This window comes from Phascolarctos cinereus, unplaced genomic scaffold, assembly GCF_003287225.1.
Source record: "Phascolarctos cinereus isolate Bilbo 61053 unplaced genomic scaffold, phaCin_HiC Scaffold_4;HRSCAF=312, whole genome shotgun sequence".
NCBI classification, from domain to species: domain Eukaryota; kingdom Metazoa; phylum Chordata; class Mammalia; order Diprotodontia; family Phascolarctidae; genus Phascolarctos; species Phascolarctos cinereus.
The window spans coordinates 90,269,818-90,297,173 of NW_027555847.1; the positions used below are offsets into that span (position 1 = coordinate 90,269,818).

The 27,356-nt window shown below is 41.8% G+C and overlaps 2 protein-coding genes across 9 annotated transcripts; one reads left to right on the forward strand and one right to left on the reverse strand.

Moving 5' to 3' along the window:
* LOC110216951 (uncharacterized) lies at nt 1–11,435 on the forward strand. 6 transcript variants are annotated; one of them, XM_078152423.1, is made up of 4 exons: nt 1–143; nt 3,019–3,250; nt 4,177–4,351; nt 8,090–11,435. In XM_078152423.1, the coding sequence occupies exons 2-4, from the start codon at nt 3,149–3,151 to the stop codon at nt 8,941–8,943; spliced, it is 1,131 nt and encodes a 376-aa protein (XP_078008549.1). In that variant the 5' UTR covers nt 1–143; nt 3,019–3,148; the 3' UTR covers nt 8,944–11,435. The 6 variants fall into 6 exon arrangements, with proteins under 6 accessions (XP_078008549.1, XP_078008547.1, XP_078008548.1 ...); XM_078152421.1 differs by having other exon boundaries at nt 3,022–3,250; XM_078152422.1 differs by lacking the exon at nt 1–143 and adding an exon at nt 150–1,594.
* LOC144456779 (uncharacterized) lies at nt 4,735–22,636 on the reverse strand. Of its 3 annotated transcripts, XR_013485874.1 has the most exons (5): nt 22,534–22,636; nt 21,818–21,957; nt 17,889–18,291; nt 8,105–8,245; nt 4,735–5,105 (listed from the first exon to the last, which is right to left on the reverse strand). XR_013485874.1 is itself a non-coding variant. In XM_078152428.1 (4 exons), the coding sequence occupies exon 3, from the start codon at nt 17,842–17,844 to the stop codon at nt 17,152–17,154; it is 693 nt and encodes a 230-aa protein (XP_078008554.1). In that variant the 5' UTR covers nt 17,845–18,291; nt 21,818–21,957; nt 22,534–22,636; the 3' UTR covers nt 4,735–5,105; nt 8,105–17,151. The 3 variants fall into 3 exon arrangements, 2 of the variants coding, with proteins under 2 accessions (XP_078008554.1, XP_078008555.1); XM_078152428.1 differs by having other exon boundaries at nt 8,105–18,291; XM_078152429.1 differs by lacking the exon at nt 21,818–21,957 and having other exon boundaries at nt 8,105–18,291.
* Nucleotides 22,637–27,356: the final 4,720 nt, after the last annotated feature.

Consider the following 27,356-nt stretch of genomic DNA (forward strand, 5'->3'; position numbering starts at 1 on the left):
TCCCAGGCCAGGCCGGGTTCGGGAGGGCCATTGTCCTCTCAGGCGGCGGCGAGCGCGGGGCGGGCGCTGGGCTCTCCGCGCTCCGGCCGCCGTCCCCGCGCTGGGCGGATCGGCCCGAGGCCAGCTTGCGCTCCTCTTCCTCGGTGAGGCGGGCTGGGGGAGCGGGGAGGGCTCTCCCAGCGCGGGCTCCGGGCGACCCTCCCCGCCGGCTGGAGCCCCTCCTGCGGGAGAGGCCAGCTGTCCCCTCGCCCCCTTCCCTGCCCTCCGCCCTTCTCTCTCTGCTTTCTCCTGCGCTCCTTCCTCTCCTATACGCCTTCGCCTTCCCCTCCTCCGTGGTGAGGGTGGGATTAAGTGAAAGTCTCCGATCCCAGGATCCCAAAATAGGGGCAGTAATCACGGATGACCTCATAGGATGGCGGATGACCTCATAGGATGGCGGAGGACCAAAGGAGATCAGGGCTGGAAGCAGTGACTTCTTGCAGAGCAGTGAGATGGGCTACAAATCTTATTACTGTATTCAGATCATTTTTTTCCTGTAAAGGGAAATCTAATTCAGAATACATTTATTATCCTTTAAATTTTCATACGGAGAAGCCCAGTGATGCGAGCCTTTCCTCTGACCGAATGAAGCCAAACTCACTACCTCGCACGTACTGGAAGCTCCTAAGAGGCTCTGGATGGTTGTTTGCCAGCCCTGTCCTCCCGTGGCCCCTTTTGTGCTGGGAATGGACGCTGCTCTCTCAGCCTGAACGAGCGCTAGCTGCCTTCAGCCAGACGGCTCTTAGTCAAAGCCTTGGGTTTACCGAAAACGTCCTTGTTAGGAATGGTTTTATGTATTTTTTTTTCCGTCAGGACCCATGGGTTTATTGGTGTAGGATCTCCCTGGTGAGAAAATGCCCTCTACCTATGCAGATTCGTAACTCTTCTACGGTTTTTGACTGTTGCCTAGCAACTGGCCATACATTACACAACCACGATGTCAAAGGTGGTGCTCCTGGTCATTCTGACTACAATCCAATGCTTTGAGGCTTAAAGAGTACTTTGTCACAGCGATGTGAGATAGGCATTGAAAGTATTGTTCTGATTTTACAGACCGAAGCAACTAGATGGCTCAGTGGGTAGACCAGACCGCTTGGGCCTCAAGTCAGGAAGACCAGAGTTCAAATTAGGCCTTGGATACTTACTAGCTGGGTGATTTAACCAGTTTGCCTTAGTCCTCAGGAGAAGGAAATGGCAAACCACTCCAGTATGTTTGCCAAGAAAACCCTATGGACAGTATGACACACAGGGTCACAGAGTCAAAACAACAGCAACAATTTTACAGATGATTAAATCTTTGATCCAGTCCCATCACATTTGTAGTTATCTTTGGGTCTCTAAGTCTTTCTCCCTCCATTCACACAGAGATCAGCACCTGCAGGCCTCAGTCTTCCTTTGTGCATCAGCCCCTGCCCTTATACACTCCCATCTACTGGTTACTTTCTCCTCTCTGGGTTTCCGTGACACTGCTCTCTCCTGGTCTTCCTCCTCCCTCTCTAATCATTCCTTCTCAGTCTCCTTCATTGAATCATTATCTGCCTCCCACCTGCTGCATGTAAGTATCTCCCCAGGCTCTGTCCTGGACCACTTCTCTCTATATATGCCTTCTTTCTTTGGGATTGCCTTAGCTCCCATGGATTTAGTTATTGTCTTTATAAAAAGGACATTCAGATCTATGAGGCAGCTAGGGGGTGCAATGGATAGAACATTGAATCTGGAGTCTGGAAGACCTGAGTTCAAGGCAAGCCTAAGACACTTATTAGCTGGGTGACCCTGGCCAAGTCATTTAACCTCTGTCTGCCCCAATTCCCTCATCTGTAAAATGTGGACAATGATAGCACCTTTGTCCCAGGGTTGTTGAGGATAAAATGATGTAATATTTCTAAAGTGCTTTGCAAATCTTTAAGTGTTATATAAATGTTACTGTTATTATTATTGTCTACATATCCAGCCCTAGCAGCATTGACTACCTGTTGGACACCTGCATCTGCATTTCTCACACACTTCTCAAACTTATTATGTCTAAAACAGAACTCAGTACTTTTCCTCCCAAACCCAGTCCTCCTCCAGACACTCCTTATTCCTATTAAGGGCACCATCAGTTTCACAGCCTTGGAGTCATTCTTTACTCCTACACTTCCTCTCTGCCCCTCCCCACCTGCACCCCATATCCAGTTAGTTTCCAAGTCTTGTCAGTGCTGTCTTTCACATCTTTCCCTCAAAGGCCAACTACTAGTTCAAGCTCTTATCCTCACTCATCAGAACCTCTGCAACCACTTCCTAATTGGACTCTCAGCTTATAGTCTCTCCCATATCCAGTCTGCCTTCCACACAGTTGCCAGAATCTTCTTAAAAAACAAATCAGACCATGTTATTCTGCTACTCAAGAGGTTTCCATGCCTCCCTGTTGTCTATAAGGCTCACACTCCTCAGCTTGCCTTTTACATCTGACTCTGGTCTTTGGCTCACCTTCCTCATCCTCCTCTTTGCCTAGAGCGGGAAGCCTCCTTGTGATCCCAGATTTAGGAATGTGCTTTTCCCCATCTTCTTCAACCCCTACAACCGAGGAACTTGAAAGTGATGACTCCCCCGAGGCACTTTCCCACGCTCTTTTGAACATTATTCCTTTTTGCTGAAGCTGTGTCCCAGCCACACTGGACTATTTGCTCTACTGCCCACTTGGCACTCTTTCCCTCTCCTCTGGCCTTTTTTTTCTCTTTGTTATATTCTCATTGCCTAACCTAGTTCCTGGCATGCACATAGTAAACACTTAAATGCTGACAAGGTTAGACTGGATATGTATGCATTTGTGCGGGAAAGGCATCTTTTCACAAGTGAGCATTGTGGGGAGTGTTCTCTTCTTTCCTGGAATTTTGCTTTATGGGCCAGGCCCTGGTGAGTGGTCTTTATTGTCTTCAAACTCAGCTCTTTGGGATCAGTTTGTTTCTCTTATGTTAACAATGACTTTTTATGTCTCAGTAGATGATACTCATTCCAACTCTAAGAAGTTTCAGGGAAGCAGAAGTCAGACAAGAGTTGATCTCCACCAGGAAGACCCCAGCCAGCCAGAGGAGTGAGTGGGAAGAAGAGTACAGAGGCCATTCCTTGAATGAGGAGGATGACCACAAAAGATAAAATAGGAACAGGCCTGGATCCTTTGGGCCCTATGTCAGTAAAGGAGGAGGAAGAGGATGAAGACACTTGGGGTCAGGTAGCAAACCTGTATGAATCCACTGAGGCCACAGTTATGGGGAAGATGTTTTAGGCTGGCCTTGGTGGATCAGGACAGAAAATAAGAAATGGACTTAAGGTCTGGCCCAGAGGTGGGGAACCTGCAGCCTTAAGGCCACATGTGTCCTTCTAAATCCTTCAGTGCGGCCTTTTGACTGAATCCAAATTTTACAGACAAATCAAATGATTTGGATTCACTCAAAAGGCCACACTTAAGGATTCCGAAGGCCACATGTGACCTTAAGGCTGCAGGTTCCCCACCCTTGGTCTGACCCATGGGAGAAGGGAGAGAGGTATGGTTAGAAACAGGAATCTCAAGTTATCCTCTGTTCTCCTGTCAGTGTCTGAGCCCTTAACTATCATGAATGTAATCGAAATGCGTCCTTATTGAAATAGCATCCAGGCTGTCATGATGTAGTTTATAGGATTTAGATCTGTGGGGACAAGCTGTATGTAGTTCATGGGGTTTCTACACAGCCCTTACCCCTTCTGCTGAATTTGAGACAAAGTTTCCTATAACCTATAATAATAGTAACAATTTATAATCATATAGCACTTAAAGTTTCCAAAGTGATTTTCTCACAAACCCTGTAAGGTAGAGACAGTGTTCAGATATTAATAAGAACAGGGTCTCTGTGGTAGACACTGTGAACTATATCTAACTTCGTATCTCAGGAAGGACTATTCTATAAATTGATCTATAGGCTCTCAGGCCTCACCCATTTTATCCAGATTAATTATCACATATGCTCACTATTCATATATTCAGAAAGTGAATTCTTGTGGGAGAGCATCTCAGAGCCAGAGTAAGATGTGCCAGGGGAGTGAGCTGGGAGGAAGAGTACAGACTTGCGATCTCTCTTGTGTCTCTCTGTCATGAGTCTAACTATAAACCCGTGCCTCCAGGTCTCAGCCCCTATCCAGAGACTGGAAGTACCCTGGGGAAAAAAAGCAACCCTGGGAAAAGCCCAGGTGTCAAGTCTGATGTCCTCCAACAACTACTCATCAACTGGAACCTCTTTGCTAGCTACTGTGATGACTAGATCCAAGGACAGAAATCATGGGAGCATGGCCTCCCTGGGTAAGATCTTTCCCTTGATTTAGAGTTTCCTCTTTTTTTGGCTTCTTTTTGTCTTTGTTAGTGTCTGTGGGGTCTCTGAAAACTTTTTCTTATATGAGGCTTTCTCTGATTCTCACCCTGTTCTGCTTAGCTAGTTTCTCCTGTAAATTACTTCAGTTATAGGTTATCTTTAATTACACGTGTAGATTTTATTTCCCCTAGTAGGATGTAAGCTCCTTGAAAGCAAGGACTTACTTTTTTGTTTTTGTATCCCTAGTGCCTAGCACACGGTAGGCCACTGATAAATAGCTGTTGATTGATTGATTGATTGGACAGAATTTTCATTTACCAGTTTCAGAATTAGTCTTGAGGTTACTTTGGCTACAAAGAAGGACAATATGTCATCCAGTCAACCAATTGTTATTTATTTGTTCAACTGAATTATTGTGCCACGTACAAGGTATTGTACTAGATACTAAGGTGGTTACACAGCCGTGTAAGACACAGTTCCTTCACTCAAGGAATTGACACCTTGGGCTTCTGACCAAGCCCCCAAATCTCCACGTGTCTCTGGTAAGTCTTAGAGTCACCTAGAGTTCAAAGGAACATTAGAACATAGAATGGTAAGAGCTAAAAGAGACCTTAGAATGTGGAAGGCAACATGTGATGTGTGAAGTGATACAGTTAGTGCTTTGGAAGTTCAGAGGAGGAGAGAGGTTGCTGTGCACAAAGGTCAGGAAGGGCCAAGTAAAGAAGGTAAGATTTCAGTTCTTGGCTGTGAAAGAAAAAAGAAGGGAGGAATAAGCATTTTAGATACATGGAACAATTTGAACAGAGGCATGGAACCAGGGATGTTCTAGGTATGTTCAGGTAACCATTAAGTAGGTGAGTCCTGTGAGTATAACTGGAAAAGTAGATTTAGGCCAGATTAAGGACCACTTGGAATGTCTGGTTCCCTGAGAGTTCCTGCTCCTTCTGAAATTTTGTTCTATCTCCCTAAGGGTTCACCTTTCCTATTCTCCCAGTTATCTAGAATGGAGAACTTTCTTTGTTGTTCTAGGTTTAGGAGGGGGTGGTCTCTCCTTCCTTTTCTCCTCCTCCTCCCTCAATCCAAGGACTCCCAAGGAAACATCTCTTCTGAGGAAATTTTCTATACTCCTGAACCAGATTTCTTTTCCAGTTCAAATCCCTTCCTCCCAGGTCCCAACATCAGTATTAAGCAATACCCACACTCCCATCTTTCGAGATATGATTTCCATTCATCTTTGCTTTAGACTTGATTGGGGGTGGGTAGGAGGGAAAAAGTGTCAGGGTTGCAAAATTTTAGAAGAGAAGAAATCCTGCCTGTCTTGGTCTGTGGCTGCTGTTCCCCTAGAGCCACATCATTACAACTGTCCACGAACTGTTGGAGGCATGTGCATTTGACTTAGGCTGCTGAGGGGGAGGCACAGTGGTAAAAGGATTTGTAGTCTGAGGCACTGGCTTCAAATGCTGGCTTTGCTGCTTATTCCCTGTGTGCCCTTATATGTAAAATGAAGGGCTTGGAGGAGCTGGCCCTGACGCCCTTTCCTAGGTCTAAATCCACGATTCCTCCCTTCTCTAGGAGGCCTTCCACTCGAAAGTATTTTCTCTGCCTTTGAGTCTAAGGATGGCACATTGCTACCCGAGGGCCAAATCCTGCCAGTCAGTTTACATTTTTAAATAAAATAATAAGCCTTTGTTTTAAAATGTAAAAGCCATTCTCAACTTGGGGCAGGCCAGATTTGGTCATCTGCCATTCTTTGCTGATCTCTGTTCTAAACTCTGTCTTTCATTGTTTATACCATTCTTGGTACCTTGATACTATGCTTAATTGTATTATCTCTACATGTATGTGTGTATATCTATCTATCTATCTATCTATCTATCTATCTATATATCAAGACTTGACAGATCCTAGGCTTCAAGTCACCCACCATGCAGTCATGGTGCCTGGTATGTTTGATGATAACTGTGTGACGGTGAAATGTGAATTCACAGGTTTGAGCTTTTATATTAAATTGTATCTTTTTAGCAGATTCTTTTGGAAGAGATATAAGGAAGTATCAGGCAACACTCCTTGGCTGTCTGCCTCCTCCAGCTTAGCCAATCCTAAAAATCACACCTTAAAATATAGCTCTGTCCTACTCCATCTTTTTACTCCTTCCCACCCCACCCCCAAAACAAAACAAAACAGTGCTTGCTCAGGTTCCTAAAAAAGGGGATTGACAAACCCCTTAAAGGTCCCTGCCCTTGTCTGAGAACCCTCCTCATCCTTGATGGGACACTAAAGCCTCAGTTCAAAACATGTTTGAATGTTTAAAAAAAACTGTCTTCTGAATTTAGAACCTGGTTCCAAAGCAAATTAGTTCCTAAGGGCAGGGACTATACCTTGAGCATTTTTCTATTCTTTTCAGTGCATTGCACATAATAGCTTCTTAGTAAATATTTGTTCACTAATTTGACCTTCAGTTGATTTCCTTCATTCACTGTACTTAGCCTTCACCTAATGTGTTCGTGTCTTCCTCCTCATTCCTTGAATGTCATATTTGTTCTTGGCTTGTCTCTAAGATAACCTTCATTGGAAGTTTTGTCATTTGTCTGTGCCATCTCTCCTCCCCCGCTACTGATTTCCCTCTTCCCTGCCATACCCCTGTGGTCACCATCCATGACTTAGGCTTTCCTAAACTACTCTTAGTAGTCTTAAGTTTGAAATTGTAACAAAATGACACTTGCAGGACATTTAACAGTTAATAAGAGATTTACTTAACCATAGCAGAAGAATATTCAACAAGGAAATTCAGTAGGGACAATGGATTAAGCTGAGCAGTATTCCCTAGTTTTCTGTGGATAAGCCCATGGTAGTCCACCAGTCAAACATTACAGCCCAGTCAGAGTTCCCTGTGGCCATTTTTGCCTAGACGACCAGGAAGTAACTTCAGCAGCTTCAGCTTTAGTCCCCTGAGGCAACTAAACCTGAGGATGGTTTCAGTAACTTCTAAGGAAACACTAGGCTAACCCACATGGGGCAGGGCTTTAGGATATTGCTCCTACCACAATTCCAATATTCAGATCTCTTCTACTCAAACCATATACTAGTTGTGTGACCATGGAGAGATAACTTTTAGGAGCTTCAGTTTCCTCACCTGTAAATCTACAGAAATGAAAGTAATTGTACTGCCGGCTTTATATTGTTGTGTGGGAAGTGATGTGTCAATCTGAAATACTTCAGAGCTGCACTTACCTTTGATTTTGTCAACATGTATACTTCACTAACACATATCAAAACCCTTCAGCAGTTTCACTGATAGTCGTTGGGAATTTCTGTAGCCATAAAAATTCATCACCTTGTGGCCACCCTGATAATGTCAGTTACTTCAAATTAGAGATTGGGTCATAGAAATCCAGTGGCCCATAGCTGAAGCCTTCACAGCTTGGCAGCACCACCACAGCTGGGGCTCCATTATTATGGCCTTTGGGAACCAGGATCACCTTTCAGGCTATGATGAAGCATCAGATTAGGGCTGTAGTTGAGGTAAACCTTGAAGTGCCAATATCAATATAAGTTGTTTCTGTTACTGCTATTTTTGCTCATCTGAATTCAGCCCCTGACTATACTATGAAACAATTGTGCAGGTATCTAAAGAGTTTATCTCTTTAAGAGTCACTTATTACCCAGTTCCCTCTTAGCATTGCAAAACAGGTGATAATTTAATTTTTTTGTAATTTATTTTCTGTCAGGTGGTAAGACCATACCTGGAAGTGATGAACTCTCTGAAGAAAAAGGATCCCATACAGTGGCATCAGGAAGACTCCAGCAAGATATTCCCCTGGGATCTGAGTTTGTAGAAGCTTGTGAAGGGGAACATGGGGGGGACATGAGAAAGCTGATAAACCCTGTAAGGAAGATAGTAAAAGAAGAGAACCAAGATTTCCAAAGAATTATGGAGAAAGATAAAACAAGCTCCTTAGGAGAGAAAAGCCAGAACTGTGAAAAACTGGGGGAAAATCTCAATCTTGGCTCAAAACTTTCTACACACAAGAGAATCCAGAATGCTTACGCATGTGATGAATGTGGGAAAGCCTTCAGTCAGAGCTCTACCCTTATTGTACATCAAAGGGTCCACACTGGGGAGAAACCTTATGAATGTCAGGAGTGTGGGAGAGCCTTCACGAGGAGCTCACACCTTATACGACATCATAGAATCCATACTGGAGAAAAACCCTATAAATGTAATGTGTGTGGGAAAATGTTCAGTCAGGGCTCAAGCCTTATTGTCCATCAGGGAGTCCACACTGGGGAGAAACCCTATGAATGTCAGGAATGTGGGAAAACCTTCAGTCGAAGTTCACGCCTCATTGTCCATCAGAGAATCCACACTGGGGAGAAGCCCTATGAATGTAATGAATGTGGGAAAGCCTTCAGTTGTAGTTCCTATCTTATTGTCCATCAGAGAATCCACACTGGGGAGAAGCCCTATCGATGTAATGAGTGTGGGAAGGCCTTTGGTCAGAGCTCACATCTTATTTTCCATCAAACAACTCATGCTCGAAAGAAACATAAGCTAGCTGCACTGGTTAGAGCACCATCTTGACAGGGCAAGTCAGCTATGTTAGTTCAGTAAATATTTCTGTGCTCTTCCATTTGCCTAATAATGCTAGGTGCTATGGGAGTTAAGTTGGATGTTGAACATCACTTGGATATAGATAAATGGAGAAGAGAGGGAAGGACATTCCAGATAAAGGGAACAGAAAGAGGAAAGGCAGTTAGGAATGATTTGGTGGGGGGCGGGGGGTTAAATAAGAGGGATAGGTTACAAATATTGGGGTATAGTGGTAAAAATTGATTAGGTAAATTGGGTCAAATTATGGAGGACCTTAAATTAAGAACTCAATAAATTTCCTGGACCTATCTATGTATGAAATGAGCCATATTTAAATTTGTCGTCAGTGATCAAATATGTTTTGAGCTATTTTTTCATGTATATGGCAAAAGGGTGCAAGGAGGAGAAAAGAGTCTCAAGGATATACTACAGGCCAAATCTTACTAAAAATGTAGATCCCCCTCCCCCATGGGAAAGATTCTTACTTTCTTAGACCTTCATGAGGGAGGTTGGGAGATCTCTAGGGAAATGATGGTAGACTCTAAAGGGTAATTTACCCCCCTCCCTTTTCTGCAGCAAACAGGTTGGGTGTGGGTAAGGTTAGAAAGTGGAGAATAAGGGTTCTGTAATCCACATTTTAAAATGGTATTGAGAGGCAGCGTCATAAGTGGAAAGAGCACTGGTCTTAACAGAGAACCTAGTTTCAGATCGCAGGCTTGGTCAAGCCACTGACCTCTTTGGACCTCAGGTTTCTGCATCTGTAAAATGAGGGGGTTGAATAAGATGATCTCTAAGTTCTCTTCCAGCTCATCAAGCCCACCCCCTTCATTTTACATGATGAGACAAATGAAGCCCAGACACTTTAAGTGTTTCAACGTAGGTGGCAAATGGCAGCACCAGGAGTTACTCCAAATCCAAGAGTGAGCCAAACCGTAGTATACACCTTGGCTGTCACAAGTGAAAATATTTAAGCAACTACATTAGGATTGAACACAATGACTAATACTGGTTCTGGTGAAGAGAGGATAAACACATCCCTCTGGTATGGGACCATGGGAGTGAAAGGCTGAAGAGGCAAACCTGGGACTGGATTTTGCTCAAGTGGCTCTGTTTCTTGAGATTCCATGGGGGAGGGGTAAACTATATCAAAAATGACTGGTGTAAAACACGAGTCATTTGTAAAATTTAAAAAGCAAATATATTTACAGTCATACGATAAGCAAACAACCCACCTGTCAACAGTCTGTTTTTCTCATTTGCTGAGGAGTGAGATAACATTTTACCTTAGATTTTCACCCTGACTCTTACAGAAAAAGTTACCTTGTACTTCGGTTTAATGTACTGGAAAGGGCACTGGAATCTGAGGACCTAGATTTGAAATCTGCTTCTGCTGCTTGCCTATAACTTCAGGCAAGTGACCTCACTCCTCAGACTGAGATTCTTTACATGTAAAATCGGGATTCCACTGGACAATTTCTTATGGTCCCTTCAGTTTTTAACATTCTATGGTCCAGATGGAGACAACTAAAAAATAGATCATTCTGATTATATGAAATTGAAAGGCTTTTCCACACAAAAAAAGAAAAACACATGTTAGCATGAGGGAAAGCAGTTGACTGGGGAAAAATTTCTGCAAAGTTTTGAGTTCTAAGGTATGTATACAACTAAGAGGAATAAGTGATCAAAAAGCTGCTCCCAAATAGAAAAAGGGTCAGAGGATAGGAACTACTATTTCCCAATGCAGTAGTGAGCCAGTAATAATCACGTAGAAGGCTTCAGATGACTAAGAAGAAAAATGCAAATCAAAACCCTGAAGTTTCACTTGCTATCCAACAAATTGGTGAAGATTACTAGAATGGTCAGTGTTGGAGGGGTTGAGGGAAGATAGGCAGGCTAGTGCATTGTTGATGGAGCTATGAATCAGTACAACCATTCTGGAAAGCAATTCAGAATTTGACTTTCTTTGAACTAGAGATTCCACTGCTAGGCATATCTCCCATAGAGGTCAATGACAAAAAAAAAAGTTCCTTGTACACCTAAAATAATTTATATCCACTTAGGTTGTAACAGCAAATAACTAGAAACAAAGAAGGTGCCCAATAATTGCACACTGGCTGGACAAGCTATGGTACCTAGATGCAGCAGAATATTACTGTACTAAGAAACCAACATGACAAATACAGAGAGGCCTGGAAAGACAACAGGAACTGATGCAGTCAAGTAAGCAGAACCAGGAAAACTACACAATGACCAACAACCCCCCAAAACAAAACGATGTCATATTATAGAGAACAAGCATGGATCCAAAGAGATGTGAGAACACTCCCTCTATTCCTTTATATTAGTCAAGGTCCACTGGTGTAGAATGGTTATGCTGAATTTTTTTCCTTTTCTTTTTTATAAAAAGTCTTATGTAGGAGTGAGGAGGGATAGAGCCAACTAGTCAATAGTAAAAAGTCAATAAAAATGTTTTTAAAATTCTATGATCCTAGTCAGAATTTGGTGTCAGTTGAAGTAATGTTCGTTCCAGTTGCAATTTTTTGAAACTACTGCCTAAACAAGTTATTGTATAAAATTTAAAATATGCCACAATTACATTTGAAAATCTATTTGATCTTGTAATTTGCTTTGGTGAAGGGATGATGGTGGGAAATCTGTCTGCCTAGACATCACGCACCTGATCTCCCACCAAGGGAACCAGACAGTCAAGTACAGTGGCTTCAGCAGAGACAGAGACAAGTACCCCCGAGTGAAAGACACTTCCCTCAATCACAGGGAGGGGCCAGGGTCAAAACAACACATTTCATGCCTAATGAGAATCCTGGGACATACAACTGAATGTCAATCCTCAAACCTGAAAAATTCATAACGTCATTATGGAAATACTATGCCTGTGCCCCAGAGCCTGGGATTTGTCGAGCTTGGCTGGAAGTGCACTTGTAAGGTAGGGGAGGGTGAATGGGGAAAACTGACCTTCAGAGATTAGGACTGCCTCCTGATCGACTGGCTGATTGAGGTGTGTGGCTGAAAAGCCCACCTCTTTTCTGCTATGTAAAAGGAACGAAAAAATATTAAGCACTTACTATGTGCCATGTACTGTGCTATATACCTGGCATACAAATAAAAAATAGTCCCTACTGTCAAAGAGCTTATATTCTAATAGGGGAAGGCAACACACGAGGGGAGTGTTAAGGAAGCCATGTTTTGGAAAGAGAAGTCAAACAATGGGGGCTGGAGTGCTGAAGCTACTATTGACACTTGATGTCATTGCCAGGCATAGTTGTGATGAATACTGCTCTCAGTATGGGAAAGGGTTTGTGTGACAGGAGGAGGCTGGGAAGTTGGTGCAGTACACAGAGCAGGCATAGTACAGTGAAATCCTCATCACTCAATAGGCTTGCACCTTCCATCCTTTTTCTCCCTTGAACTTCCAGATTTGACTCTAATAAGTGGGTGGGGGAGAAAGGTATTTCCCTCTTCTTTCCACAAGCCAGCAGTAATATTATTTTACAGAAGTACATGGCAAAGCTGAAGTTTCTAACCTTCAATTCCCAGCTGCCTACTACCTGTTTCCCTTTCTAAGTGCAGGTCAGAGACTAGACTCCAAAAACTATTTTCCATGTCCAACATATGGCAGAAACCAGGGTATTGCTAAGACACTTCAGAAGCATATGGCAGAGGTAGGCATGTGCTTTCAGGAGGCAGAAACAAATGGATTCGGAATGGATTTTCTCAGCCTAGCGAGTTACCTTGTAATCCCAAGTTTGGGAACTCCTGATCTCAAATATTTAGGACCAGACCTAGCGGAAGATGTCTTCAACAAGAAGGAAGAGGACCACAAATGTAAACCCTTGCTGCTGCTGGAGTCTGGAAGCCAAATCTTAGGGGTCCAGGAGATCTGGTATTTCCCAACTTCCCATGCTAAATCTGGGAGCTGCTGGGACAGTACACATTCTGGGTGAATGGGGAATACTCATTTAGCAATCCCAGAATATCTTTACCTTCTGGGGGAATCTGGTGAGTTATTCTGAATGTTTTGCTCACTCCTTTTGAGTCCTTTGTGTCATACATTTTCTGCAGTGGGTGAAATAGATACTGTCCTATGTCCAATACTCACATTGTATATTAAGTTCCTGTGCGGGAAATGGGGACCTTATTATCTACTTTTGAGGAAACCTAGATGAGCTACACCAAACCCCCATTCTGGAGATTTCCCTGCAGTGAAACTCAAGGGTGGGGACAATGAGTGAAGGGGAGAAACATATCTTTTTCAGGTCAGGCCCCAGGACTGAATCTGGCCTCAAGGACTTTTGGAGCACAGATGAGAAAGGACCTGACCAATGGGTGACACCATGTAGAATTAGGACTTTATGCACCAATAGGAAGTAATTATAAATTTTTGAGCATCTGATGAAAGAGGTGCCCCATAAGGATTATTCTATGGTAACATTACTATCAGTATATGCAATAAAAACTTGAGGCAAGACAAGTTTGGAGATCATTTCTATAATTCATATAGCTTTACGTGCATTGAAAACTACTCTAGCATTTACTCCAACTCATAAAAATATCCATTTTAAGTCACAAGAGCTTCCAAGTCGAGTCTGCTTGTCAGCTACTGGAAAGATAAATATGACATCTTCATTTGGACACTTGCTTCATGAGTGTTCTTCCTTCACATATGAGGTAACATTCCCCAATTAGACTGGACTCCCAACGACAGGCACTTTACCACCTTTCTCCTGATGATGTGAAATAGTCTATGTCAAATGTGTTGAGCAACTGTTTAGGGTCTCTGAGTAGATATTTATAAGTATAAAATTTCGCTGCAGCCTGACTTACTAGGTAAAATACAATAAAATCCAGGGAACCAAATCTTCTTTCTCAATAGGGCAGCTTTAGCTCTCAGATTTGGGCATTCAGGGTTTTAGAGGAAGAGGATTTCATAGCTTACCTAACATACGGTAGACACTTTAGTAACTTGCTTGATAAGGGGGAAAAAAAAAAAGGTCTGCAGTTACTTGGCCCCTGGTTAAACTACTGATTAAGAAACACTGTTTTAGAGGTCTTCCATACTCTAAAAGATCTATGACTTTATCAGTGTGTGCACTCATATTTCAACACAGATGTAAATCTTAGGTAAAGAAGAGATTCATCACCAGCAGGCTGGCTATCAGGTGATGAATTTTTTTTGACCATAGCAAGTGTTTATAAGTAACTGAACCCAATTGCCCTACCTCACCTCGTTAACTGTTTCGCACAAAAGGTACAAAACCTTATCCAAGCAACAGATTTTTCAAAAATTAGAATGGACCAGATTGAATTTAATGACTTCCTGAGGCAACAAGAAATAATATTCCCAAAATACAAATTCCCAGGAACATTATAGCCAAAATCCAGAACTTCCAGGTTAAAGAAAAATATATTAGAAAGGGCCAGAAAGAATTCAAGTGCCAAGAAGTTACAGTCAAGGTCACCTAAGATTTAGCAGCCACCACTATAAAGAAGCAATGAGTCTGAAATACGATCCTGCAGAAAGTGAAAGATATAGGTTTACAATCAAGAAGAACTTAGTCAGCAAAACAGGGTATAATCTACAGCAAACTGATCTTAAAGTTTAGATCTGATCATGTCATTCCCCCTATTCAATAAAAATCTATGGTTCCCTATCAGCTCCAGAATCAAAGTTAAACCCTGTGGCATTCAAAGCCAGTCTTCTTTCACTCTATTTCCCAAAGGTACTCCTTGAGGACAGTGATGCTGGTCTGCCTGCTGTTCCTCAAACAAGACGCTCACCTCCCCAGCTCGGGGCATTTTCATTGGTTGTTTCCCATGACTGGAATCTTCTCACTCCTCATCTCTGCCTCTTGGCTTCCTTCATGTTTCAAACACCAACAAAACCTTACTTTCTGCAAGAAGCCCTTCCCACGCCCCTCCCTTCCACTGACGTTCTCCAACTTACCCTCTCTACAATCGGTTTACCTATAGTTGTCTGCATATAGTTTGTATGCAGTTGTGTCTTTCCCATTAGACTGTAAGTGTCAAGAGCAGAACCTATTTTTGCCCTTCTTATTTCCCCAGTATTTAGCACAGTGCCTGGCACATAGCAGATGCTTAATAAATGTTTGTTGATTTGACCCTACCCTCTTCCAAACTCTCCTATTACTGCTAAGGGCACCATCACCATCCCAGTCACTCAGGCTCACAACTTCTCAACAGCCCACATAACAATAGCTAGCATTTATATAGCCTCTACTACGTGCCACTGTGCTAAGCACTTTACAAATTATCTCACTTGATCTTCACAACCCTGGGAAAATGGTGCTGCTATTATCCCCATTGTAAAGCTGAGGAACTGAGGCAATCAGGTTAAGTGACTTGCCCAAGGTCACAGCTAGTCAGTGTCAGAGGACAGATCTGAACTCCTGTCTTCCTGATCCCAGGCCCATCACTTTATCCACTGTGCCAGCGACCTGCCACATGTCTAATCATGTGACTTTTACCTTCACAACATCTCTTGTATGCGTGCCATTCTCTCTACTCATGTAGAAATCATTCTGGCACAAGCCCCCATCACCTCTCCACTAGTCTGTATCAACAGCCTTCTAACTGGTCTTGCTACCTTATTTCTCCACGCTCTAATTCATTTTCCATTCAGCTGTCAATGTGATTTTCCTAAAGTCTAACCATGTCATGCTCCTACTCAAACTTGAGTAGTTTATTACTTCTCACATCACATACAGAATCATATTTAGCATAGAAAGTCTTTCACAACCTATCCCCTTCCTACCTTTCCAGTCTTCTACTTTACTATCCTCCATAAGTTCTACCCTCCAGCTAAACAGGGCTGCTTGATGGTCCTTGCATGAAACATTCCCTCTCCACAGTATACCACTGAAATGCTCTGTTCCTCCGGACTTCCAATACTTAGCTTCCCTGACTTCAACATTCAGCTCAAATACTACCTTCTGCAAAATGATCCCCCCAGTTTAATGCCTTCCCTTCCATCTACTCTGTATAGAGCTTACATATACATATTTATGTACAGGCTTTATGCTCCCATCAGAATGCGAGCTCCCTGAAAGACAGGCAATTTTTGTCTTTGAATCTCCAGCATTTAATACAGTGCCCACATACTGTAAGTGCTCAATAAATGCTTATTGACTGATTCTGAAGGGGGGGTACTTTAGTACTAATAGGAGTGGGAAGTGGTTAGAAATAAGGCATACATGATAGCCACAGTAATAATTCAAGAATAATGAAGATTCACCAAGATCTGGTAATTGACTGCACAAAGCTGGTAAGATATATGTCAAAAATGACATCAACCTTGCAAACTTGAGACTGGGAACAAGGCAGTAAGAACAGGGTAAGGAGACTGGTTTTGCAGAAAGCAACTAGATAGGTGAAAATGACTAAGTATAAACTGACTGTAACCATAAAAGCACTGGACTTCATCAAGAGATCTACGTTATCCCAGCTTTGCCACTTATCAATTATGTAATCCTGGGCAAGCCATTTCATGTCGTTGGACCTTACTTTCCCTCATCTATAAAATGAGGGGTTGGACCAACTGGAAAGCATATGTTTTTTTAGCTCTAACAAAAAAGTGAATTCTATGAAGGAGGAAGTGACTGCATTTGGTAATAGTATGTCTCCTCTGATGGCTTCCAAGGGGTTAAATATACATACACTCATGGGTTCATGGATCAATTTCACATTTTTGATGGGACAGCTCTTTAGACACAGATCATCAGAGAACTACATTTCCAGCACAGTCTGGAAAAGGGTTCAACTTGGATTTCATTTCTGCTTGATTCAGGCACCTAATCAGGCTGAATCAATGCTTTATATTTGATGAGTCAAACAACTTATCTGGTTATGAATTAACAATTACTTGTCACATTTCAAAAGCAACTAATAAATTAAGGTGTTCATTTATTTTCAAAATGGGAGATGACTGAGTGCCTAGCTTCAGTGGTTAAAATCTAACTCAGACTAATTACCTCTGATGTGAAAAGAACTGAAATACAATCACCAATCAACACACAAGTGGAAAGTAATGTGTTGTCCCTTGGCAGTCATACATAAAGGTTGTCTAGAGCTGTCTATAATTTCTTATTGAGTTTCAGTTGTGAGCAAAGGTAGAGTACAGGCTGTGACTGCAGAACAAGGAATCAATACGAATGCTTGATCCCATTAACACTGGGCTCTAACCAATGGAGGAATCTGGTGTTTCTTTCGGGAATGAGTTGCCTGATGGAGAATTAGATGGGAATTCTGACTAAAGGCTTTCCCACACTCATTGCATTGATAGGGTTTTTCCCCAGTATGTATTCTCTGATGTACAATGAGATATGAGCTGCAACTGAAGGCTTTCCCACACTCATTACACTCATATGGTTTCTCCCCTGTGTGGATTCTCTGATGGACAGTAAGACCTGAACTCCGACGGAAGGCTTTCCCACATTCATCACATTCATACGATTTCTCTCCAGTGTGGATTCCCTGATGTACAATCAGATTTGAGCTCTGACTAAAGGTTTTCCCACACTCATTGCATTCATATGGCTTTTCCCCAGTATGGATTCTCTGATGTCGAATAAGGTGGGATCTCTGACTAAAGCCTTTCCCACACTCATTACAAAGAAAAGGTTTCTCCCCAGTATGGATCCTCTGATGCACAGTAAGGTTTGCACTCTGACTGAAAGTTTTTCCACACTCTTTACAGGCATAGGGTCTGTCTGTAATGTGGATTTTTTGTTGTGAAATGAGATGTGAGCTCTGACAAAAGCTTTTTTCAGACTGTTTATATTTCTGGCTTCTTTCTTTGGCAGAGTTTTTCTTGCCTTTGACTGCCACTTGCCTGAAACCTCTCCTTTCTCTCTTCATTGTCTCTGTTTTAGGGTTTCCCCACTGCCTCTCTAGTCTCTCACCTTCTCTGAAATTAGATCCTTGGAGCAAGAGACTTTGGAATCTAAAGTTATAATGTGTGTGCTTCTTTTTCTTCTAAATTTTTCTGATTTGAGGTTATCTCCTCGTTCATCCTGGTATGAATTCTTTAAAATGAAATAAATTCTTTATGTTTCTGGATCCTCTCCTGAAGGAATTTGCTTGTCCTTGACTCTCACTTGTCTTAAGTCTCTTTTTCCTCTCTTCAGTCTCTCCCTCACAGCACTGTTTCCCTCCTGAATTTTTAAACTCCCATCTTCTTCAGAGGTCTTCCAAACACAAGTTCCTGGGAACTGTTCCCTTCTAGAATCCTCTTCATGTAGTCCTGTGTTAATTTTGCTTCTTCAGAAATTCCCTCTTATGAAATCTTAAACTTGGTCTCACCATCTGACAAGAGATATAGACATATATAAATCACATATTCCTCATACTATGAATGGAAAAAACCTCTTCAAATGACACAAAGTATGTACTAAAAGTACATGACTAAAATTCTGCATACCTGAAAAATACCTTATGGTAGTGAAGGAAGTAGGGAATGATAAAAGACAAGGATAATAAGTAAGATGTTAGGGACAGTAGGGCTGGGAGACACTGACAGAAGCCAGAGCCATATTGAGATTAAAATATCTCATGATTTCCCAACATGAAATTTTTCTGCATTATAAAGATAGCTTTGCCATTTTGCAACCATCTGTCAGGACTGTGCCTCTGGCTCATACCTCTCTCCACCCATGATCAACTATTTCTAAGCCAAGTAGTGCCACCAATAGTGAAGTTGCCTCTTACAAGAGCTGTTTTTTGTTGTTTTGGGGTTTTTTTTTGGGGGGGGGAAGAAAGACATTGCAACTGAGGGGCACTTAAGAAACACTGTGTTCTATTGCTGGAAATTAGAGCTATGGAGAATCAGAAAAAAGTACTCAAGAAAAGTAAGGAAAAAAAATAATTCCTTCTTTTCCTACACCCCACAAGTAGGGAAAAAAAGGGAAGGAGGGCACTTTTTATGTATCTTCAAAGCTATAAAAATAAAGTAGTATATAACAGAGTTCTTTAGTAAAAATGTTTACAAAATTATGAGTGCTAAAAGACAGTGTTGCAAATGTGTTTCCCCTCAAATTTCCATCTTATTCCTCATGTACTGATTTTTCCCATGGCTTCAACCTTTCTGGTAATTTTATATCTCCATCAGTCCTTTGAAAGCAACACAAAAATCCCAGTGGTATAGCCAATAAATGGAAGAAGACAAGGTAGCTGGAAAGAAAAGATGAACTTTAACAACATTCTCAGCCCTGTTGTCTTCTCTCAAGTCTTAAATCTGTTCAGTCAGGGTAATTGCCAGCAAAAAGATATGATTTCTCTATGTCCAGATCCCACAGCAAGAAATATCTCATCAGGCTCTCTCTCACTGCAAAACTGGAGCCTTTTCTCTGTTCCTTTTCTTCCTTCTTTTCCTGTTCTTGATCCATTTTTGGCCTACCTCCTCTCTCACACCTTTTCACTCTTTCCTATTCTCTTTTCACCTTCCCCCTTTTCTCTATTTCTTTTCTAATTTTTAAATTTTTCTATCCTTCTTTCTTCTTTTAATCATTCACCTCCCTCTCTCCATTTCCACCTCTTTTTCATTGTTAAGCACATGATTTCTCTCAGCTTATCACTAACTGCTTAGTGCCCACTCACAGACACACAAATCACTACTGAATACCTCCAATTTAGGCAGCACGGAATTTGGAGATCCTGAGGTAAACTATCAGACATGGGGAATGAAATTTGCCATCCAATGTTAGAAGAATAAGGAAAGAGAATACTCAGTTAAAGCAAAAATACCTTGTTTTCAACTATGAACAAAACAGAGACTCATAAAAGTGAACTTTTCTTCAGGGGTCAGGAGGCAGAAACATCTCTGCCACAGACTAGAGATGAAAGTAGTCTAGGTGAAGTCCCCAAGACTGCTTTCTCCTGTCTCTATGTAGTAGGACCTTAAAACTGAATTTAAATCTCAAAGGAAAAGTAACAGAGATCATCCCCCAGAGTATAGGATAAGGAAACAATAGAAAAAAAGAGGAAAGATTTGCAGAAACTGTATCCTCATAGAACAAACAAAGAAATTAAGTGATCTACTTAATGTCACATGGCAAGTTAGCTAACAGAGCGGAGAGAAAACCTGAAGTCTCTCTTTTGACTCACATTGGCAAACTTTCTGACACTTCTTGCTTAGGCTTCCAAGACCACATCCTTGATTTTCATGACTTCACTACCTAAACATCTACTGAAGGATGAAGCAAGCCAAATTATCCTGAGATGTGACTTGTTTCTAAACATCTGTAAAAGGGGAGGCCTGAAGAATGGGAAAGAAAATTCAAAAAACAGTTCTGTCTCTTAAGTCAGACATGGCTGAGGAATGAAAGAAAAACCAAAAAGATTTGGCTTAATTTCCCTGAAGGCCATGAAGCCTGTTTCTAGAATAACATAATAGACATGGGCTTATTCCCTCAGGTTGACACATTGGCATCAATCAACTAAAATGTTTATTGGAAGACCGATTACATACAAGGCTCTCTACCCAAATTTTCAAACTCTTCCCTCAAATCCTTCCCAACTGTCTTAGTAAGGGCAAGTGGCCATTATTTCTTAGCAGCAACAGGTTACAAAGTTACTAAGACGCAAATATCCTAAGAGACCTAGCCAAAAATGGAATGGACTGCTTTGGAAAGTAGTGGTTTCTTTCTCATTGGAGGTCTTCAAGCTATAAGGAATATATCTTTATAAAATTTTAAGATTTAAAAAGTTATAGGGTTTATTATATATGTCAACAAATTTCATTGCTGAGACTTCTACCCACATCTTCTGATGCTTTTTCAACTATCCCACACTTCCAAGTTAAGGTAGCCAATCTGAAAACTGCCTGCAAGTATAATTCCAGCTCACAGCTTTTTAAATGGACAAAGGACATTTTCTTATTCATATAAGAGGTGTATGGTACACTACAAAGAGCCAGGAGAGCTGCTTTCAAACTCTAGTTCTGACACATTACTAACAGGATAAACACAGGCAAGCTGCTTCTCTTTTCTGGGCCCAAGTTACTTTACCTGTAAAAGGGGAATAATGTTCTTTATAATAACTATGTTACAAGGTTGTCGTGAGGAAAGCATCTTGTTAAACATTAAATGTTACTTAAATGTTATTGTCAGTTTACAAAACCCCTCTTCCTCATTCCCTATATACAACCGCAAAAAGCTATAAACTTTGCCCAATAAGTCAAATCAACAAGCATTTAATATGGACCAGTGATAGAGATAAAAAGAAAAGCAAAAGAAAACCAGTTCCTGCTCTAAAGAAGCTCAGTCTACTGGAAGGAATGAGCAGTGATTTTTTTTTTGTCCTGACACCCCCAGCATCTATCATGATGTCTTGCACACAGTAGGTGTTTAATAAACGTTTGCTGACTTGTGGAACATGCTTCTTCCTCCAACTGTAAAATGAGAGAGTTAGACAAGAGCACAGAAAGTTCACTTTTAAGATCTGACAGTCTAGGTTCAATGAATGCTGCCAGTTCTGCCATTCTGTGTTTTTAAATGCATTCTGTTTTAAAATTAAAATGTTAAATTCTATGTTTTTAAACTCAGAGGTTGGCTTTATAATCAAATCTAAGAAATCAAATGTAGTGGATGTTTTTATCCCTATGTAACTCTCATTTTAGTTAAATTTTGCTGATACTGTTTTCTCAAAATCTATTACTAATCCGCTATCTTTGGACTTCTAGACTATGGTCCACTTGATTATGCCAAGGCTTGCAGGTGTCAAGGAAGCCTCCCCTACATGAACGGTCTGTTTCTGTGCCCTTCACAATTAACTACCTACTTACATGAATGTCAAAGCCGTTTAAGTTTAACAAAGTAGGTAACCCATCACCTACCTCTGGATGTTCTATTTCCCAGCAAAGAAACTTTGAAAAATGTTTTAAAAGCGTTCTTCCCATCCTCACCAATTTAATCTTCAAACTGAATTAGTCGTAGGATCACGGGATGTTTAAATGAAAGGGACTTCAGAGATCACCTAGTACAATTTAAAAAAATTTTTTTCTAGTACAATCTTTCAACTTTGCAGATAGAGGAACTATTCCCCCGAAAAGACAAGTAACGACTTGTTCAAAAGCAGGTAGACGGACAGGATCGACTATTTCTTTCCACTTACCTTTCCCTGCCCCCAGAGACCAAAAAGAATGAGGGGGAATTTGCCCTGGCTTGGGGCTGCCCTGCCCAAGCTCCTGACCAGGAGGATGCCAGGTTTGCCGAAGGCCCCCTACCCCCAGCCTGCTTTCCTGTAAACAGATGCTGCTCAAAAAAGCCTGGGCACCTTCACAATCTGCCGGCTTCTCGGACCCTAGCTCCCAAAGGATGGAGTAAAGCAGAACCAAGCCATGAGGGGAGCCCCCGACCCCCGTAAGGGCCAAGGGCGGGAGACGCCGGAGGCCCCGCGGCGGGGCGAGGAGGAGCCCAAGGGAAAGGCTGGCGGCTCAGGCAGCCACTGCTCCTTCCCTCCGGGCCTTGCTCTGACCCCTGGCTGAGGGACTCGGAAGGCAGCGGCTCCTCCAGCCGGAGGTCCGCGGCCTCGGAGTCCAAATTTACTCACCAACGCAGAGAAGCTGGGACGAATCCCTCGGGCCCGGAATCGCTGGGGCGCAGGCGCAGTAAAATCTCTAGCGGACCCAACACCAAACAGCGGAGCACCCGGAAACGAGTCATTGCATCATTTCCGGGAACTTCCGCCGTCGTTATAGAGTCAGTCCCTTCTAGGCCATCTGGCTGGTCCTCGTCTCAGTGATAGGAGGTGTTGGAGGACCTCAGGCTTCCAGGCTTGGGAACCAATCACCGGCTCCGAAGCCTGAGCCTGGCTCAGCAGCGAGAGAAAGGAATGGTCGGGTTGGGGAGTCTGCCGAGGGTGGGACCTCCAGGGTTTTTAGAACCTATAGAGGATGTAAAGTGGCGGTCAGTCTTGGAGCACAACTCATCTGTTGGACTGGGAGTTACGATAAGAATGTCCCAGAGCTTATAATATTATATAAAAATATGTTAACTTCAAATTAAAATTGTCGGGCATTTTTTTTCTAGATTTAGTCCAAAACCATAGATTTACCCTACACCCTACATACTCATCATCTAACCCCTGTGAGAGGTGACCTAAAGTGCAGTTTCCTCAGGCCTAAGTTTCACTTTTCTAGAAAGCCTGAGTTGAGTTTCCCCTTTCTCAAAAATCCCCATCAGCACAGGTAGTTCCTGGTCGCTCCCGCTTCCTGGCACACGCATATATCTAGTTCCCAAATATGGGTATGTTTGCTTCTATTGGGTATTAGTTGCCGTGTTTAGACCGTACCCCTTGAGTACCCAGCCAGTGGAGGAAAGAGGTAAGAGAGTGGGAGGGGACATGCTTTAGGGCTATAAAACTTTGCTTCTCACAGCCATCTCCCGCACTCCCTGGCTGCCGCTGCTTGAGCAATTACGGCTGTGCCCTTTCTCATGAGAAAGAATAAAGACCTTTTCTGATCTCTGATTCAGACTCCAAACTCTTGATTTTGGTGGTCACTGTCCCACACACCCCTAAACCAAATGAATAAAATATGATTCTTGTGTAAGTAAATGGGGGAAAAAATCTTTCTTTATCCCAGAAACCATTTCCTCCTAAAGGCTGCAAGTAATACAGGTCATGGACAGCAACCATAGAGTCATCAGTGATGTTCTGAAAGTTAACCTTTTTCCTTTCATGGTCCCCTTTGGCAGGCTACTGAAGTTCCAGGGACTTTTTCTCAGAATCATGTTTTTAAATGCATAAAATAAAACAACACAGGAGTCACTCAATAATATTCAATGAATGACCTACTATGTTAGGCAGGTGCTGTGCTAAGTGCTGTGAATACAAAGAAACATAAAAGATGACTCCTGCTTTCAAGGAATTCACAGTTTAATAGGGGAGACAGTATGGAAACAACTATATACAAACAAGATTAATACAGGATGAATTGGAACTAATCAACAAAGGGAAGGCACTAGAATTAAGGGGGATTGGGAAAGCTTTCCTGTAGAAGGTAAGATTTTAGGTAAGACTTGAAGGAAGTCTGAGGACAAAGATGAGGAAGGAGAACACTCTATGAATGAAGGGACAGTCAGTGAAAATGCGGGGGTTGGGGATATGAAAAAAATGTGAGAGATGTTCCAAAAGTAACATCGTAAAACTAGCTTCTAGTTCTACTTATCAGTTTAATGATTTTTCTTTTAGCTTTTCAATTTTATTTGACTTTCAAGATTTCTATTTTCATGTTTAACTGAAGATTTGGGGGGTTTTCCCCCTTTTTTTAAGTTGCATTCACTGATCTGCTCTTTCTCTCTTTTATTGATATAAATGTTTAGAGATATACATTTTCTCCTAAGTACTACTTTACCTGCATCCCACAAATTTTGATATGTTATCTCATTATTGTCTTTTATGATATTATTGGTTCGAATATTTATTTTTTGACCCATTCTTTTTTTTTTTTTAGGCAACTGGGGTTAGGTGACTTGCCCAGGGTCACATAGCTAGTAAGTGCGTCAAGTGTTTGATCTGAGGCCGGATTTGAACTCAGGTACTCCTGACTTCAGGGCCGGTGCTCTATCCACTGTGCCACCTAGCTGCCCCTTGACCCATTCATTCTTTAGAATAATTTAATTTCCAATTTCTTTTTAATCTGTGTTCCTAGGGCCATTTATTGAATGTAATTTTTATTGCATTTTTATCCCCAAAAGGTATATTTAATATTTCTGCTTTTCTGCATTTGTTTGTGAGGTTTTTATGCTCTAATTTGTGATAAATTTTTGTAAAGGTGCCACATATCAGCTGAGAAAAGGTATACTCCTTTCTATTCCCATTCAATATTCCCTAAATGTCTATATCTAAACTTTTCTAAAATTTTATTCATCTCCTTAACTTCTTTCTGAAGGTAAAATCAACAAGCCTTGGCAACAGATTGAATATGGGGAGTGAGAGAGAGTAAAGAAACAATGGTGACACTTAGGTTGCCTTCCTGAGTGACTGGGAAGATGATGGTACACTCTACACCCAGGAAGGTGTCCTAATAAGTAATAGAGAATTTAGAAAGAGGGGACATTTTAGGGAGAAAGATAATGAGTTCAGTTTTGGACATGTTGAATTTAAGACGTATGGAGGATATCTGGTTTGAAATGTCCAATAGGCAGTTGGAGATGCAAAATTGAGGTTAGCAAAGATCGTGTGGTTGGATAAGTAGATTTAAAAATCATCAATGAAGACATGATAATTTAATCTGCAGAAGCTGATAAGATCATCAAGTGAAACAGTATAGAGAAAAAAGAGAAGAGTGCCCCCAACAGAACCCTGTGGAACACAAAAAGTTAGCATGATTAGCAAGTGTGACCTGGATGAAGAGTCAGCAAAAAGAAGCTGAGAAGAAACAGTCAGATAGGTAGGAAGAAGTGTTATAAAATCTACTGAGAAGAAAGTATCAAGAAAAGGGTGATCAACAATAGTAAAGGCTTGCAGGAAGATTAAGAAGGAGGATTGAGGAAAGGCCATTAGATTTGGCAATTTAGAGATCATTAGTAACTTTGGAGAAAATTAAGATTGAGTGATGAGGTCAGAAGCCAGACTGCACAGACTTTAAAGTAGGGAGTAAGAGGAAAGGAAGGAGAAGTATCTATTACAGATGGCCTTTCCAAGGAGTTTAGCCACGAAAGGGAGGAGAGATATGGGATAATAACTAGGTAGGGGAGACAGACTGAGTAACAATTTTTTGAAAAAGGAGGCATGAGCATGTTTATTGGCAGTATGTAAGGAGCCAATAAACATGAAAAGATTGAAGATAAGTGAGAGAGGGATGTTGGAAGGAACATTCTGCTGAAGAAAATGGGATGAAATCGGATCACTTGTGCACACAGAAGGGTTTGTCTTGGCAAAAAAATAAAATAAAATAAAGCCACCTCTTCATGTAAGATATGGGTAGAAGGCATCAGGGTAATCTGACGTAAGGAGAAAGGGATAGGGGGGGACCTATTGGCTAATGTCCTTAATATTTTTCAAATATGAGGCAAGGTTCTCAGTTGAGAGTGGATGACAGAAAGCCATGGGAGGATAAGGAAAGATGAAAAAGTCTCAAAGAACTGCTGTCATGAGTATAAAACCAATTATGTGGAATTAGTTATTAAGATTTTTAAAAAGTTTATAGACACTAGGTTATACATAGGAGTACTTTTCTGATAGACCAGGTTCTAGGGCTGACCTTCCCACTCATCTTCTCTGAGATCCTGGGCAAATCACTTAAAGTCTCTGAGCCTCAGTTTCCTTTTCTGTGATGTGGGGATGATATCAATAACTCCTATTCCTAAAGAATTTTAAGGTTTACAAGGCACTTTTGGAGGGGTAGACCTCAGGGGCGGAAGAAGTAGTACATTATCTAACACAGCCCAGAGATGGCACTGACCCATTCACAGTGCCCCAACACTGGTACCCCCTTCTCTCTCAGGGTTGACTAAATCACCCTCAACATAACATCACGCTAACAGATCTCAGGGGTTTTCCCAAAGTGGAAGGATATACTCCTACTACTCACCACTTGAGTTCCTGAGCCCCCAGCCAGCTTGCTTCCTATTTACACAAAGTCAGTCACAATGATACCATCAACTCTTAAAAATGAAACATTTAGGGGCAGCTAGGTGGTGCAGTGGATAGAGTAACGACCTTGGATTCAGGAGGACCTGAGTTCAAATCCGACCTCAGACACACAACACTTATTAGCTGTGTGACCCTGGGCAAGTCACTTAACCCTATTGCCTAGCCAAAAAAAAAACATTTACTAAAGAAGGCAAAAGTAAAAACAATGATAACATTTAATCAGTAGAAATCAGAAGCAGAAATAATGATAACATTATTCAACAGAAGACAAAAGCAGGGCTAATCAAATATAACAATCTTCCCATAAACCAATACACAATTGTCCATGAGGGAGAATAGTCACATATTCACAGAAGGCTAGAAAGGAAATAAATAGAGAAGTCCACATGCCCAGGGCAACACACAATTCTGGATGGCAGGCCTAGACTTCCTTGATCTGTTTAGAAAGTGGTCTATACCACATGTCACATTCTAAGCAAAACTTCTCTTCTGCTATCTGTTCCCCTTCTGGTCTTCATAATACTTTTTAAGCAAAGATATGTCAGCACAGCCCAAAACAGCAGCAAAACCTGTCTGTCCCACTTTTAAGATAGCGGGCAGTAAAAGGCATCACTGACATGCTAAGAAGCTTCCTCTCTCTCAGACTGTTGATAGTATTGGAGGGAAATTAGCCTAGACAGCTTTTCACACAGCAGCAGGATTCAGCTCTCCTCTATTGACCTAGAAGTTGCAAATGCCATCTAAGCTTCAGTTAGCAATTCTGCCTTGCTCCAGCC

What these genes read in the sequence shown, in the direction of transcription:
- LOC110216951 (XM_078152423.1), top strand. Translation starts at nt 3,149, where the DNA reads ATGAGGAGGATGACCACAAAAGATAAAATAGGAACAGGCCTGGATCCT. An exon ending in ATGAAGACACTTGGGGTCAG is followed by an intron (nt 3,251 to 4,176) that starts GTAGCAAACCTG and finishes CCGTGCCTCCAG; the next exon opens with GTCTCAGCCCCTATCCAGAG. An exon ending in TGGGAGCATGGCCTCCCTGG is followed by an intron (nt 4,352 to 8,089) that starts GTAAGATCTTTC and finishes ATTTTCTGTCAG; the next exon opens with GTGGTAAGACCATACCTGGA.
- LOC144456779 (XM_078152429.1), bottom strand. Translation starts at nt 17,844, where the DNA reads ATGAAGAGAGAAAGGAGAGGTTTCAGGCAAGTGGCAGTCAAAGGCAAG.